General features: G+C 40.5%; 1 protein-coding gene across 3 annotated transcripts in view; it reads right to left on the bottom strand.

The window, feature by feature from the left end:
- Nucleotides 1-16,908, bottom strand: part of PDIA5 (protein disulfide isomerase family A member 5) — a 140,374-nt gene that overhangs the window by 68,325 nt on the left and 55,141 nt on the right. For all 3 annotated transcript variants that reach the window (XM_081925165.1, XM_081925167.1, XM_081925166.1), the window contains exons 6-10: nt 14,561-14,653; nt 10,738-10,798; nt 4,980-5,047; nt 1,494-1,585; nt 1,331-1,402 (exon numbers count right to left, since the gene is read on the bottom strand). In XM_081925165.1, the coding sequence (XP_081781291.1) occupies nt 1,331-1,402; nt 1,494-1,585; nt 4,980-5,047; nt 10,738-10,798; nt 14,561-14,653 (386 nt within the window). The remainder of the gene's footprint in view (nt 1-1,330; nt 1,403-1,493; nt 1,586-4,979; nt 5,048-10,737; nt 10,799-14,560; nt 14,654-16,908) is intronic.

Genomic DNA, 16,908 nt, shown 5'->3' with positions numbered 1-16,908 from the left:
CAGTCTCTAGTTTGAGAATAGCAACAACAGCATCTACTGCAGGACATTATTAGGATAAGCAAAAGGATGCATATGAAGAGCTCTGAGTACTTCATATAAATTCCTTTTCTAAGTAGTGGCATTACCATCGTCCAACACCCCCATCCCTACCCCACCACAGCAGATTTGCCTACACAGTCCAGATCACAATGCACTATTCTCCATGAGCCTGCGGAGCAAACAGTCCCAAAGAAAGGCAGACAGGAAACCAAATATGTAGACATGTCAAGGCCCAGGAGCAGCAAGTGCAGGCAGTATTCAAAAGCCCATCGATGGACTTCAGTGGCTCATACATTGTGGAGCAAAGCACACAATGAAAGACAACACACAGCATTGTAATAAAAAAAATGCTTTATACAGAGTCGGAGCATTGGGTACATGTAGCTCGTTACTGTTGACACGGACTGCCAGTGGCACTCCATGGTTTCAGACATGCTCTCCTGGGGATTGAACCTGAGAACTTCAGCATGCAAAGCAGATAATCTAGCACTAAGCTATGGCTCTTCCTCAAAGGCTGCCATGAAATGGTGTGAACAAGCCCATAGGTTCTTGCATGCTCTCTGTAATTTATGCTTTACTTTCAGTCCAACACCAAATTATAGTTTTCCTCCGATAAATATCAAACAGCTTCACTAACAATGCTCAAGACTTTGCCACAAGGTCCCAGTGTCAATCAATTCTGCTTAGGTCAGGTATTTCTATCTCAATCAAGCATCAAACTTGCCAAACCTATAAATATATGCCAGTGTTTGCTGCATTTTGTTTCGTAATCAAAAACTAAAATGTCCTTCTGGCTATGCTAAACATTAGATACTAAAAGCAAGAACTCTAGTGTCATCCTATGAATCCTGTCTTGCCTCTCAATTTGGATCATCATTCCTACACACCACTGAGCCTGTCTCCTTTCCCTGGTAAAAGATACTGGAACAAAAGATTCACAATCTCTCAGTCAGAGCCATTTCAAATTGTCTGATAACAGAGGTGTCCACAACAAGGGAATGAAAATTTTAAAGTCTGAGGTTTTAAAAATGAAGGTTTTGACACAGATCAATGGCATCCTTCCGAAGTCCAGAAAAGATAATAGGAGAATTGCAACTGGGAAGATACTGCAAATATGAAATAGAAAGCATGGAAACTGAAGCAAACAACCCAGGTTCATCTTTAATAGTTCAGTGTGATGCTTTTATTTGCCTTTGGAGTAGCGATGAAGATGCTGCTATTTGCAAGGTGTCATACTGTTTATTCAAAATGCAGTTCTCAAAGATGTAGGAGATACATTTCAGACACTTACTCTTTCAGCCATTCAATGATGTCCTTTGCTGTAGCACCATAGTTCTCAAAGTTGAACAGGAATTTGCCCTTTCTATAAATGAAACAAAATAAGGTTTGAAATACAGGAAAATCAACAAAATACATGATTGGTATTGCCATTATCTACATAAGCAGAGACATACTCAAAGTAGCAAATGGTTGGGTATCCCCGGACATTGTATTCTTCTTTTATTTTTTCAAATTCAGCTGAGTAGACATTCATCCCTGCAAGTACCTGTAATGACAGAACCAGAAGAGTCTTACACCAGAAGCAGAAGCGTCTTTCGAAGCTGTATTTTATTGCAGTACCGATCATATTTTATAGGAATCTCTGCTTGCTAATAAAGCCACAGAAAAGTTTAACACTTAAAAGCCAATAAAACCACGGTGGATGTTCTCACCACCATGGGCTCATCAGGGCAAGAATTGATAGGTCTTAAAAAAAAAAAAAACACCCCAAAATGCTCTGCCATGTGTGCTGGGACTTAACATTTTCCGTTACAGTAGAGAATGAATTGTGTGCTCATATAGGTTTTGCAGGCAGGAAAAGTTGGGTATTCTTTTTGATTTAAGCCATAAATCACTTACATAGATTATACAGTAGGGATGGAGAACCTGCAACCCTCTAGATATTGCTGGACTACAACTCCCATCACTCAACTATTGGCCAGGCTGTATAGGGCTGATAGGAGTTGGACTCCTACAATGTCAGGAGGATCACAGATTTTTTATTCCTGCTATGGCAGTTAACATGGAGCTTCCTCCTCGTGCAGAAGCTTGGGTATAGAGAAGGGGGAAACAGTTTGCAGTGGGGGGTGGAGAAGCATAGACATACATGGCTCATTGATGTCTAGAATCAGAGGCCCAGGGATCATTTTTAAGTGGTCTGAAACGCACTGGCTACTTCGAGAGCCCTTGTCTTTCAGCAGCTCACCTCTCTTCCACGTGTACTATAAGTGTCCATTAACAAAGATGCTCTCTTTTTCTCTCATAAGAGACAGTGCGAACATCTCACAGATGACATCAAGAGAAAATACTTATTTCAAAAGCCTATTATATATTGGCCTGTTAATGGATTCCTTTTTATTATTAATCAGGAACACCAAAGGAAACCCCATGTGAAGTTCACTGTGCCATTAACATGGAAAAATAGAAGGGGAAATGGGCCCTGCTTAGGAAACACTGATGGTCTTTTCACATATTATGCAGGGGGGTGGGGAAAACTTTTTTGTTACTTGAGTGTCCAGTTCCAGCTCTTTTATTTGTACCTGTATGATGCATCTATTTGCAATTACGAATTTGTAATGTTCAGACCACATTTTTCTTGATGTACACAAAAAAAATGTAACGCTTGTAAAGATCCTCAGAATCGGAGTCATTTAGTGGGCAGAGTATTGGGCTTGGACCGAGGAAGTCAGGAGTCAAACCTCTGTTCAGCTATGAAGCAATCTGGGTGGCAATAAATTGCTACCTCTCAGCCTAAGATACCCCAGGGGACTGCTGCAAAGAGTCAGTGTGGTGCAGCTGTTCAAGTATCGACCTAAGACTGAGGAAACCAAGATTCAACAAAAACTCCACGCTGTCATGAAACTTACTGGGTGATCTTGGGCCAGCTACTATCGCTCATCCTAACCTACCTCCATGCATATAAAATTTGATCACCCAAGAGGAAGTTCACCATTACAAACACTCCAGCCAGGGGAGCAGACCTTCTTGAGCTTGCTCATTTTTCATACCTGCTTGGAAACACTACTGCTAGAATATACTTTGGAGCCTTGCCTACAGCCACAGCTCTTTAATTTATCTTCACAGCTGCAGGCCTGGTGCCAGGCTCATCTTTTACTGAAAAGGGAGCAGACTTTTGCCCTGAAGGATGAGGAACACCAGAAAAAGGCATTTGGATACAGAGCCTGTGACTTGCCATCCTCTGCTCAGAACAATAAACTACCAACTCTGCTCCTCCAAAGCCCCAAGCACTTTTAAAATGAAACTACTCAGAGGATTGGACTGCCTCTCTCTGGGTCTAAGATTTAGACGCAAGTCATCTTGTAGCTATATTCCTCAATGGCCAGTTGCTGAAGATACAACTGGAAGATTAACTCTTGATTAATAACACTGAAGGCTTAAATCCCTTTAGCAGCACAGTGCTAATCTAACTGCACCCACTTCACCCTCCCCATCCAAAAGCAGGATTTTTCTTTCACATAAAATGCTGCTCAGACCAAATGTGCTCGGAGGTAGTGTGAAATAAATCTTAAAGCAGACCGTTCCCTTCAGAAGGTCAGCTGTTGCTCAGAAAGCATTAGGGGTTTTTATCTATATACATAAATAACAAAAGCAAACCTACACACAGTCTTGGTCTTTCCCCAACCCTTATCCACCATTCTGAAACATCAACACCTATTTTGAAGAACATCAAACAGATTAACGGGGGGAACCCTTCCATCAGCAACCTCTGCATTACAGATTCATGAGGTTGCTTTTACCAACTAAGCAATTCCATGCTTCTACTCAAGAGCTTTCAGTCTTGTGTTGTGTATATAATTCCTATCTGGAGAAGAGTGCTAAGAAAGAGGGGGCAGCCCCTCTCTGCCCACCTCCCTCCGCCCCAGTTTTATGGCTCATGAAAAAAGGAGCAAGACTGCAGGGCAACTTCTTGAGATTCTGTTCATTTTACAACATAGAGCTGGCAAGGCTCTATGTGGGGGGAGAGTGAGGATAACCTTTCCCCATGAAATCTACAGTAAACACAGTCCTAAAAGCCTCACTGCTTGTATTCATCCCACAGTCTCCTATCATCATGTGGGGCAAGTGGAGCTCTCCCCAGCCTCCATCAAGAAAATGGACTATAGATATGACGATGCAGCTAGAGTGCGTATGGGCACTGCACCTCTCCCTATAGGAAAAGGTAAAGGTACCCCTGACCATTAGGTCCAGTTGCGGACGACTCTGGGGTTGTGTGCTCATCTCACTTTACTGGCCGAGGGAGCCGGCATTTGTCCACAGACAGCTTCCAGGTCATGTGGCCAGCATGACTAAGCCGCTTCTGGCAAACTAGTACAGCGCACAAAAACGCTGTTTACCTTCCAGCCGGAGCGGTAAATATTTATCTACTTGCACTTTGACGTGCTTTTGAACTGCTAGGTGGGCAGGAGCTGGGACTGAAAAATGGGAGCTCACCCCGTTGCGGAGATTTGAACTGCTGACCTTCCCATCGGCAAGCCTTAGGCTCAGTGGTTTAGACCACAGCGCCACCCGTGTCCCCATCTCTCCCAATATTCAGCTACAATTAACTGTCAGTGGCAAGCACCATGTGGACAGAGGGCATGAAAACAATATTAGGTACTGATCAATATTTGTTACCCAACAGTACAACTACCATAGTGAATACTGTCTCTTGGATTATGATTCTTTGAAGGTTTTTCATGACTATGTTTTGTATTGTCAGTTTCTTTGACTTCTTTGAAGGAAAAAAATGGGATGCCATATAAAACTAAATATGGTAAGATCTGTTTGCATGTTGCAATAGTTGTACAGAAAGGACAGAAAACACCCACACACATGAAGCTGCACAGAAACAAAAACAAAACACCAGAACATTCATTAGTCTTGCAACTCCTCTCACTTACATACATGCCTTTAACTTCTGTGGATGCTTGCTGGAAAGATGGCATCATTCTTTTGCAAACACCACACCCTAATATATATATATATGAGAGAAAGAGAGAGAGAGAGAGAGAGAGAGAGAGAGAGAGAGAGTGTTAATGACACCATTAAATGCATCTGCATGGACATCAAATGAAAACCACCCCTACATTTCCTGTCATTTCCACTGAGTTAGAGCTAGGGAACTTAAAACACACAAAATTATTCTTGACTTGCCAAGGTCCAGATTTCAGGCATCTCCCATTGGCCCTATATTCTAAAGCCTTGTATACCTGAGGTGGAACCCAAAATGGTGCCCCTCTCCTCTCCATGGAAGAAGAGGAAAAGTGGGGGGGAGGTAGATTGACATTGGGATTTGCTGCCCCAATGGATCCTGTCAACTGAGGCAGTAGCTTCACTTTGTCGTGTGGGTGGGCTGGCCCCAAGTATGTCTCTTTGATGGCTTGTTCTAACTGCAATTTGCTTTTTATTTTTATAAATACCATACAGCCGTGCTGCATCATTTAAACCATAGCATTCTGATTGGTGTCTCAAATGCTTTATCTTGTTCCCCACTTCACATTACTCTCCACATCATGTTGGAAGTGGTATACGCAAATCTCTTATATCAGCTCCAGTTTCCTTCCAGTGAGAAAGCAAAAACTAGCCTTTGTAACTGAAATGTCTAGTGTTGCAATGATGACAGTATTGGGGAAGATACAAACTGGACAAGTATGAATCTCTCCCCTACCCAATATAAAAAAAGAGTTAAGTTATAGAATTCTTGGGGAGTAACAAGAGTACTTTCATCTCAAAGCAGACGCCCAGTACTGGTACAAGTATTCTCAAACTAGCTGAGGAAGAGGAGGAGACGTTGGTTGGCTCAGTTTTGAAACTTGCAAGAATCCAGCTATATCAATTTTGTACACTGAAGAAGAATCCTTTGGAGCTGGCCAAGCAACAACAAAACCAGGCCAGAGTCTCTATTAACCAAATATGTCCTAATTCTACCTAAGACCCATTGTGGCAAGAAGAATATAGGACTTAAGGGGGCCTATGCTGGAATGATATAGTTGGCTGAGCCTACACATGTCTAGTGATAGGGACAGAGTCCATAAAACTAGACTTACTTGAATCAAAGTAGAACTCAGAAATCTTCAAAAAGGACTCTGTAACCTAAGTTCAGTTAGGTGCTTAGAGTTAGAGATATATAAGCCCTTATTTCCATAGCCATTATTTTGTATCAACCTTCTTTTATCTTGTTTTTAATTCACTATTGATTTGTTTGCAGTGGTTTAGTCATCTTGTTAAATCCATTTTGCTTTATTTGGCTGAGTAACTGCTTTGCTTATTGTGCACGGGTTCAATTCCAGCCTCAAGGCCTCCAAAGCAACCCAGGGTATGCTAAAAGGCTCTACAGGCTTAATTTAGACAAGACAAGCCATAGGAATTTAACTGAAGCACCTTTCATCAAATTAAGCACACAGAGATAAAAAACAACAACAACAAGCAATGGCAATGTTGGCATGATTACTAAGAATAGTGGTAATTCAAAGAGCCACCTTCATTAGGACCCAGAAGCTTATGATGCCAGACTTTGAAGACTTGTCAGTAAAAGAGAGAATGCAGCCAAGTCATCATCTGGCTGTGGAATGCTAGAGACTACATGCATACAATGCTGAACAAATCAAAACCACCTTGCAAACTGGCACTTTCTTCTAATACTAAACTGAACACTGGGAGTAGGAAGCAGAAGTCCTTACACAAAGGATGGGTACTGACTAAACTGAGTGACTTCTTGGACCATATAGCCTAGCAGCCTGCATCTGCTGCTCAGTATAGAAGGCAAGCCAGAAAATCAACCTTCGCAGTCTGAATAGCCTAAAATAGACCAATCCCACACAATACGTTTTTGTTAACATTATTGGCTTATCCTAGCACAGGTAAAGGAAGGTCCTCAGCCTTAACCTGTCCTAACTGTTGTCTGTAGGACATTCAAATCTTCCTGATCTTTTCATCACTGTTTGGCGACCTTTCCTTTCTATACATCTTAAAACAAAACAAGGTTCTTGGATACTGCTTGAATCCTAAGCAGTCCACTTCTCCCTCCCGGTACACTTTTATACACATACACATACTTAAAAGACATGCAACAAAATAAAACAAAAACACCAAATAACCCTATACCTTTGTCATTGCTAGCAGCCAACATTTACATTCTCATAAGTTTGCACAGCATTTCCTAATTGGCATGCTTTGTTGGCACACATCTTTCCAAAGGCCTTTGTGTTTGAGGTGCTCATCTCTGATTATCCTGATTGTTTATGTGCCTACTAAAACTATCCCATACCACATTAAAAAGTGTCACGATTTGTGTTACCTCATAAAGCCACACTGAAACATGCTATTTTTCCAGCTAATACTATACCCCACGTGATTTAATACCATAACTCGTAGTAACACACCTGCGTTTTTCGCCATTCCAAGTCTAGATGTTACTAATGGGATAATGATTAGACCCTTGGTCCTTAGATTTTTATTTGGCCTGACAAACAAATGACATAAAGCTACTTATGGGTCTAGGTGGACACCTCTTGTTCTATGATGACAGTTCTTCATGGATGTGTTGTCAGAAAAGCTGCACTACTGGACACTGCCGCCATATATGTAAATAAGTCCAAAATCTAAGGGAGTGTAAGGGATCTTACACTCCCTTAATCACTCTGAAGAACTGGCTCCTGTGGTTTTAGATTCTCACTTCTTTTCTGGATGAGTTGCCTATAGATCTTAGTACTAATTGTTTCTTCATGTATTAGATCTAATCTCATGAATACAGTAGTCAGCCTCTCACTCTCTACATTTCGAACCTTTAAATACACTATGTTTCTCTTGTAACCATTTTCACTGAATTGCAGACCATTGTCAAAACAAAAAAATTCCTTCCAGTAGCACCTTAAAGACCAACTAAGTTAGTTCTTGGTATGAGCTTTCGTGTGCATGCACACTTCTTGCAGACCATTGTACAGGAAAGCCCTGAGAACAATTCTTTCTCAAAGAATTTCCTCACTTAATTTGTTCACAAACCTCTCCTGTTGCAACAGTGTGGTATTTAGAATCCACACTGGATTTTTGTGTGGTTCATCTTCAGCAATTCTCATCTGAAAGAAGAGGAGGGCCTTCCTGAAAGCAGTCATCTTGGCTGGAACCAGCTCAGCCCCACCTTCCACCCACACTTCCAAGTACTTCTCCACAAACAAGATCAGGCAAATCAGAACCCAACAATATATAAATACATTTGTAAGGAGAGACCTTTGTAAGCATCTTTAGTTTACTAGACTTCAATTAGTGGTTTAATTTCTGTCTTGGGTATACCCAGAACACCAGCAGATCAAACTAAACAGAACACCAGCAGATCTACTAAAAGTTATAAAATTGAATGAAAACAGGGGAGGGAGAGAAAGATTTTAAAAGCTGCTAAAATAGTAATTCGGCTCCTCCACAGCTATTTAAAAATAAGGAAAATATTGCTGCCTCAAATGTTTTCCTGCTTCAAAGGAAAGAAAACTGGAAGGAGGCAGAAAAGCAGTGTGTCTAGGGGGGGATAGTTCAAACCGACTGAAGGGTCAAGATGATGTACGTTGAAGGAAAATACTTTGTTGTTAAAAAAAAAGTTACTTGCTAGAGAGTAATAGTATGAAAGTGTTCTGATGATATGGACTCTCCCTGAATGAATGATTTACAGGCCTAAAGCTAGCTTGAGAGCTTCAAACCGATATAAAACAGCAGGCGGTTGCATTACATCCTGCGAGCCAAAAAACAGCAACCATTCAGAGATAATCCAAAAATTATGCTGTGTTGCTGGGATTTCAAAGGTGGAAGTGGCATCGGGGGGGGGGGATTTCCGGAGGTTGGCGGTTTGTCCTGGAGTTTAGGCAAGCAAACCGATAAATCGCCTTTTTGTGTGTTGCAACCATTTTGGGGTCCTCCTAAGAAAAGCTCCTGGTTTTTACTTTTTGAAATATGGCAACCCTAATAGAACACAACTACTTTATAACATGATAATGGGACATCCATAAAATATTAAACAATGCAGCTATGTAAGAACACGAATCACTCTCAAAATGAAATTGTGTAGAAGTTTCTTTGATTGTTGTTGAATCTTCCCACCACACTAGACATCCTCTCTTGTCACACCAGTGTGGTGCACCACACCCTTTGAGGAGCACTGGTCTATTGCATTCAATATAATGAAAAGATTCTATTTCTCATGTTCAATACAGTCTCTATGTCATTTAACAAGGTTTCAAATGACAAAAGTAATTATGTTCATATCTACCCACCCCACAACAATAGCCAGTAGTGGAAGAGAAATGTAGGTGCAAACTGAATAGCAATAGGCAAAACAACAAGCCACTAACATTCTGCCAGATGATAGATGGAAGTAAATCTTGCAGTAGATGAATAATGAACAAGTTCAAGATTGTACCTCAAAGGCATGCCTTTTTAGATGGGCAGTTTGGACACATTCACAGCTAATAAATTAAACCTCTAGATTCCAGTTCAGACCCTTAGGTATGGGAAGAGAAAACTACTTGTGACATGCAAGTCTTTCTTAATAAAGATAATGAGTCCAGTTATCTGTGAGCCTGCAATGGCATGCGTTCATATCTAAAGCAATGGGTTGCATCTTACCTGCACATGAACTCCCTGTTGGGATCCAGGCCCTCAATGATTCTAATGGTGATCCATCTGATATTGACCTTAAGCTTCCCCTACATCCTCCTTTATTGGTTGCTTACTTTGAGCCAGCAACATCTGCCAAGGAATATTTAAACCCACCAGAAAAGGGAAATTGGAGAGGCAGAAGGGAAACTCCCTATTAATCTCTCTGAGGAAGGTGAATAACTAGACTGTAGATCTTGGACTGGCAGCTCAGATATCTCTGTTAAGAATCTGTATCAACCCAACCACCACCCAAAGCTGTCCATTCCCTTAGAGGGTTCAGTGCAAGGTCATTCACAGTGCACAATTGAAATCAGAGCATTGTCTCTATATTGATTGCAGCTTCACTGGCAGGGTTCTTGTAGACATCAGTCTCTAATAAAGTTTAAAAGCTAAGGAACCAACAGCTGCTGTCACTGGGAGCTATCCAAGGTCCTGTGCCACTTAATTCTTGTGAGCTGCCTGCTAATCAAGATCAGCTTCTTCTGACTTTGTCCAGCAACTTGCAAACTCAGCCAGGCTGGAACAGTACAGCTCCCTTTGTGTGGTCAGTCTATTTGTGGTGGGTCGATATGAATTCACATCCATTCATTTTTCAGATGGATTAAGGCTGGAGCAAAGAATGTTTTGGATCTGGTACCTCAGGCTTCCTAAACTCAGTTTTCAGAACTGAGAGTACAAATATGCACTATAACAGCAAGTCCAGCCAAGTGTTTTTCCTCTCTCAATAATTTAAGGAGAGTGCTCCTAGAGAAAGCAAATATCTGAAATATTCTTGTGCTATACTGTCAGCATTTACAATGAAATTTGGAGAACTGAGCTAGGAAGAATATGAAGTGGAAAAAATCATCTGCTAATTGATAACCATATGGCAATCACATACACATGAAATTGAATTTAACAGACAGTCCAGATTGTTTTACTGGACCATAGGATGGAGGGGGAAAAAAGAAGGATTTGAGATCTTGCATATCAGATTACTTCCAGGGGGCACAGAACATCAGCATATTAATTACTTACAGGGGGCATAGAACATCAGCAGCAGAGGCCTATCTTCCTTCTTCAAAAGTCTTTTCAGTTCCTTAAAACCCAAAGAGATAAACATGCTATAATTAGAACCCTGAATTTAAGAAACAATATATCCCCACAGATTTCAGGTAAAATTTCCAAGCACATATAGTCTGGATTACATGTGTCAATATACGGAGTAAGGATTGGTCTTTGTTAGGGGCTTGAATAACAGAATTTACTGTGCCAAATTTAAGGCCAACAGGTTGATGAATTGGAGGAATTGGCTGCATTTAGGTGATAATCCAAGTAAGGCCCTGGGTCTTTTACACCAGATCCCTTCTCTTTTTTTTTTTTTTTTTAAAAAAAGCAAAACTTTTAAAAACTTGTTTACAGGATGTGTAATGGGTTTATGCCTTTTAAGAACACAGTGATACCTCCATATCCAAGGTTTCAAACCCATGTTTTATGAGCAACCAAACATGGCCACTATTCACTATTCACCCACATTAATGAGGCCAAGATGGGTCTCTTGTTTTTAAGCCAAGACATGGCACCAATGAACTATGGTTTAGATTTATTTTTATTTTTACTATTGAGAGAAATGCATTCTCTCACAAACAAACCATTCATCTCTAATATATTGCTTTCAGTTATTTTAAAGACAACAGTGTGAGCCTGCTAGAAGCGGATGTTTGCAACTCCACAGTAACTACAACCCAACTCCATATAAGTGGAATATTTCCACAGATTTACAAATGAAGCAAACACATTGTTTTCCTGCTGCTATGTTTTCATAAATGCAGATAATCCAAAATAAATTAATGGGACAAGCTTCCAGTGAGATTTACTCAGAAGGGGTTTATTCAGAACATTTAAGATATATCTCATCTGTGCTGATGGATTTATGAGCAACTTTACACCCATATTGGATTTTTTTCTTTGTGTATTCTCATCACTGCATTTTACCCTATTTATAGTGTTACATTGTGACTTTTTTGTTGCTGTAGTTATAAGCTTCCTAGAATATTCTTTAGGGAACCCATCAAATTTGGTTGTTTTCTTCACCCCTTTCTCAGCTTTATAGCCAAGAGAATATGGAGCTGAAGGGTATTTAAAAGTAGATACAAACATAATTTTCTCCTCCAACTTTCTAGTTCAGCTAACTCACAAAAAAGCTAACCAAGGCCCACTTCAGATGTAATAGGAAACCATGATTTCCTGCTGTGGATGAATTGCAGCTAGCCTCTCACTCCCGCAAACCCCTTTTCTCCTTGTGTCCAAAATGGAGAAGACTGGAAACAACTGCTTCTAGGTTCAAATCAATCACAATTCCCTGTGACATCAGGATTCAGGGAGCTACAATTTGTTTTAACTGTATCTGTGGTGTGTTTTTATGCAAATACAAGTCAGAGTCTGAAACCACAGTTTCATCCTGACTTTCCCCCACTAAACCACTGTTTAAATGAACTACAGCCACCCCAAGTTTCAACATCACAGGGAACCATAGCTTGTTTAAAATTGAAAACAGAAGGTTTCACTTTCTCTCTCATGAGCACAAAAGGGGAAGCATGTGAGCCTAGGTTTCACCATGGCTTGTGCAAATATCAGGAAACTGTATCTAAATCGGGCTGGGAAAATAAAGATGTTGTTCTCACAGGAACTACCAGGGGAAACCTATGTGGTACCCTCCATGTGTTGCTGGACTACAATTCCCATTAGTCCCAACCATTATGTCCAGTGGTCAATGGTGATGGGACTTGTAGTTCAACAACAGCTGGAAGGCACCATGTTGTCTACCCTTGCATTCTTTCTATCCAGAAACTGCCAAGTAGCTGTCAAAAAATAGACAAGTATTGTAACTAAGATGAGGTATGCACCTCTGGTTGATTACCCCAGAACCACAGGACTGTTTTCTTCAATGAAACAGGCACCCCACTTTTATTAAGAACAGAAAAATCTGCTTGTTTCCTTTCAACACAAACCAATCCAGGGCTATGAGGGAATACAAGGATGGATTTTTCAGAGCCAGTATGATTAGAAAGGCAAGATGAAAATTTTAAATTGAAAATGACCCCAGGAGAGATTGTAATAGAGAACAGAAAGGTGAACATTAAAAATTAATCTTCTTACAAAAAGTGAATGCCAAAGTAACTGTTCCTAATACCAGAATGAAAGCTAAGAAACTGAAATGACTCTATGAAATACCAGCCAGAGACCAATCAATTAAAATTTAAAATCAATAGGGTGGGTGGGAGGGAATACAACACACATTGCTCAGAGTTTAACAAGAAAGAGGAGGAAGTAGAATGACGAAGATAAATTTCTGCAACAAAAGTATGTGTATGATTTAGGACTGTTCTCTGCTTTTATGAATTAGCTGCTATTAAATCAAAATAATTTGATGGCTAGGGAAGCCTTGCTGGGCTTAAACAGTCTCTATTTGCTGCATGTGAGATCTCAGGTAACTTCACTATCCCTTGCCATAGTCCTCATTTGCCCACATTAAGACTGAACACACCATCATAGTTTTCCTATTGGAACACACCATCATAGTTTTCCTTATAGTGTCCTGCAACTCAAAGGGCTTTATCATGACCCTTAAATATCTGCCAGTGATTCAAACCTGTAAGCCATCAAATGCATCTAAATTTTGGTTACCATGCCAGTCCCTCCACGGCTTTAAAAAAGGATGGCACGAGAGCACTCTGGGGAGTAGTCATTTTCCTATTCTGTCACTTAGACCAATTAGTACCTTGCCAAAAAAGCTAATTCTGCTCCAGTTAAAATATTAATTGTGGATTCTATATTTTACCTCAGCATGTTAGAATCCAAAATGTTCCAACCAACCCCTGTGGTATGACTCAGAACCCATTTCCCATGGGATAATCCAAACAGAGGAATATTCCCATGTTTAAGATGTTTGATTCATTTTAATTCACGTTCTGTTGTATCCTAAGGATTTGAACTTCATATATAACAAAATTAAAAGTGCATTTGCATCCTTAAACAATTCACCATTTGAACCATCAGTTCTATAAAGGTCAGGGTGATAGTCAGTAGTTCATCTGTAGGAGCACAGAACACTGCCTTCAATGAAATCAGCCTGCGCTCCACCACTAAGCAACAACCCTTCGCTTTTCACCCATTCCTCATTCTATCTCCATTTAAACTGGATCATATCACCCATTTAATCACAGCCTTCAATGATTAATATGCTCATTTTGCTCAGCCTTTATGCTGGGTTCAATTCAAAACTGTAACCTGTTGTAAAAACCTACAGGGTTATCATACTACTTATACCATAAAGATTTATAACCATGCCAGAACGAACAGGTGTGCCGAGCATAAACAAATTAATGAAGTAATAGAAGTCTGAGGGCTTTGCTTACGGTATGTGATACCCACGTGATACCCAGCCATTTATCACAACCATTCCATGTTGCAAATATTAGTGCAACTACCCCACAAGCCAACTAGAAAACTGTAAAGTTCAAGGAACTATCAGCTAGGAGAGCACAAGTTATATTTGGTGCTTAGAGTGGCTGATGCAGTTAAGGCATGCTGCAAGGGGGTATGCACAACATGCAATTGCAAAGCATCTCTCTCATGTCCCGTGCAACTTCCTTGGTGCCCTTAAAGCATATTAGCTTACAGAACATGGAGTTCCGCTAAACATGTCTTCCAAAAATGTATAAGCTTAAGAGTAACAACATTTCTCTGATTTTCTCAAGCTCATGTGAGTGCAAAGGGTTCTGCATTCATTATGTGCAGGAGTTAAATTTGTGGAAGAACTTTGTTTTGTTCCAAGCATTCACAATTCTGGTTAACGTACCTTTTCACTGTCAATGTGGACAATGTCTTTGGCTTCAGGATCTTCCTCCCACAATGGAGCTCCTTCTGGATCCTTTAGAAAGGCCACCATTGACTGCACAGAAATGGAAAGACAAAAGTTTTTAACCCCACGACAGAACTATCACCAATCCATGGAATGATGACTTTGCCATTCTACTTCCAGTAACAACATTCATTGGTTCACCCTTGCACTTAAGACTTAATTAAAAAATAAAAAGAAACCCAAGCAACAAAGTTTTTTAAACAGATTCCAGAAACCTTTGGCATGAGGATTTAAAAAAACCACACACTTTTTTAAAAAAACCAACAACAGGTGAATATTGTTCTGGAAAGCAAGCAAAACAAATTCATTTCTGACTAGTGTGCTATAAAGGACAGAAGCCTACAAAATTGCTCTCAGATGTTTGGGATGGGGGAAATTTATTTTCCTCAAACCATACAAACAATTTTTTTTAAATCGTGTAAAGTGCTGCTGCCCCTCCCAATTGTTCTGAAACGAAATAAAAAAGATAGGGAAACAGTTTTTAAATCTAGGAAAAATAAGGAGGAAATTAATATGAAGGAATTAACTCTGATATGGATTGGACAAATGGGGCGTGACATGCATAACATGAGGTGGGGGCTGCAAGTTGCCCAAATGTGATCTATGTTATCCCACTGCTGTTAAAAGCTTCTAAATATCTCTCATATAAAACAACAATACTATGTCTGCTGTGCTCTGATGTACGGTTGCCATATTTTAAAAAGTGAAAATCTGGACACAAAATGGGTATGTCCAACAAATTACGGACATAACTGGACCGAAGAGAGGAGGACCAAAGGGAGCAGAGATAATGTCTTCTTCAAATTCCATGGAAGTCTAAAGATGCAGTTCGTAACTTTTTAATGAAAAGCTGGATCCACAAGCAGGAGGCAATCTTCCCTAACAACCCAGCTTTCAATATTTTTGTTTCCTTCTACTTTCAGTATGTCATCAGCACAGTCCTATGCAAGTTTCTTCTTAAGACCTATTGTATTAAGTAGAGCTTTCTGTCAAGTTTGCATAGTGTTACTCCCTTAAATTTAGGTGTGAGGCTCCCTCACCAGTTAAGAGTGCTGGGAAAGTATTCCAGACACCAGAGAGATATCAGGCTTGATTCCCTCCTGCCCAGCATAGGAACCCTGTGTGTTTTAGTGTGCAGTTAAGCCTCACACCCCTGTTAAATGAAACAAACAAACAGTTTGTTTGTTTCAACTAGCTTAGTAAATTCCTAGCATATTTAGCAGGTGTTTGAACAGCACTGGCTTTCTCTTTTTATCTAACTGCCAAAACTAACACAAGCTACTACACATGAAGAAAAACAAACAGGAAACACTGATTGCAACGCACACCAGAATGTCAAACATGAAACAGTGTGCTGCCATATATGTGGTCTTGCCAGTGCTGAACTTTCCAGTGGCAGACCGCAACAGTCTAAGTGGATAAATCTGCTCCACTTTACATAAAATTAGGTCCACAAATCCGGGAGCTGGACATTTGTGTATACAACTTACGCAGGGTTTACGTTCCAGGGATTGTGTCTAAAGCCAAACTTACGCAGGGTTTACGTTCCAGGGATTGTGTCTAAAGCCAAAATCTCATATGGTCAAAACCTACTGGGTTCAATGGTGGGTGGGATTGCCAAAGCCATTTCCTCCCAGAACCTCACCTCCTTTGTAATCCCCCCCCCACCTGCGTAAAACTGAATGTACACAAGTTAAATGTGTGCAAGTTGTGGGCTCATTGTACATCACACCTCTTGATTTTTTTTCCTAACAGAGGCTCAGAATGAAGCTTGAGGAACTATTCTCAAAACCTGGAATTGAGTTTGCAGTCGAGGCCCTCCAAACATTGATGGGCTACAACTATCACCATCCACGACTATTGGCCAGGCTGGCTGGGGCTGATGGGAGTTGTAGTTCAACAACATCTGGAGATCCACATAAAAATTCCCCAACTCTGGTTTTCAAACTAGTTTGTGATGCTGTTGGAAAAGTTGCTCTGTGTTTGGGGGGGGGGAGAAGGGAGGGGGGGAGAAATTCCAAAGCTCTGCTTGCACATATGAAAGGGTTTCTGTGTGCTTAAGAGGGCTCTTTGGATTGCAGCCCAGGAAAGAGAGTGCTGGGAGCAGCATGGCAGCCTCATTAGAACAGCACACCCCACTTTACTGCCAAATGCATTTTCATATTGTCTTAAAATGTAACACAGCAGATCTAGAGAGCTTTGTTCGCTATTACTGATGTACTGCAAAACGAAGTGTTAAGTTAAATCTGTTAACAGTTTTTAAAATCTACACACACTTGAAGCAG

This window comes from Podarcis melisellensis, assembly GCF_964234715.1.
Source record: "Podarcis melisellensis genome assembly, chromosome: 1".
Lineage (NCBI taxonomy): Eukaryota > Metazoa > Chordata > Lepidosauria > Squamata > Lacertidae > Podarcis > Podarcis melisellensis.
Note: the sequence above shows the minus strand (reverse complement) of the source record. Positions and strands in the feature narration are given on the sequence as shown.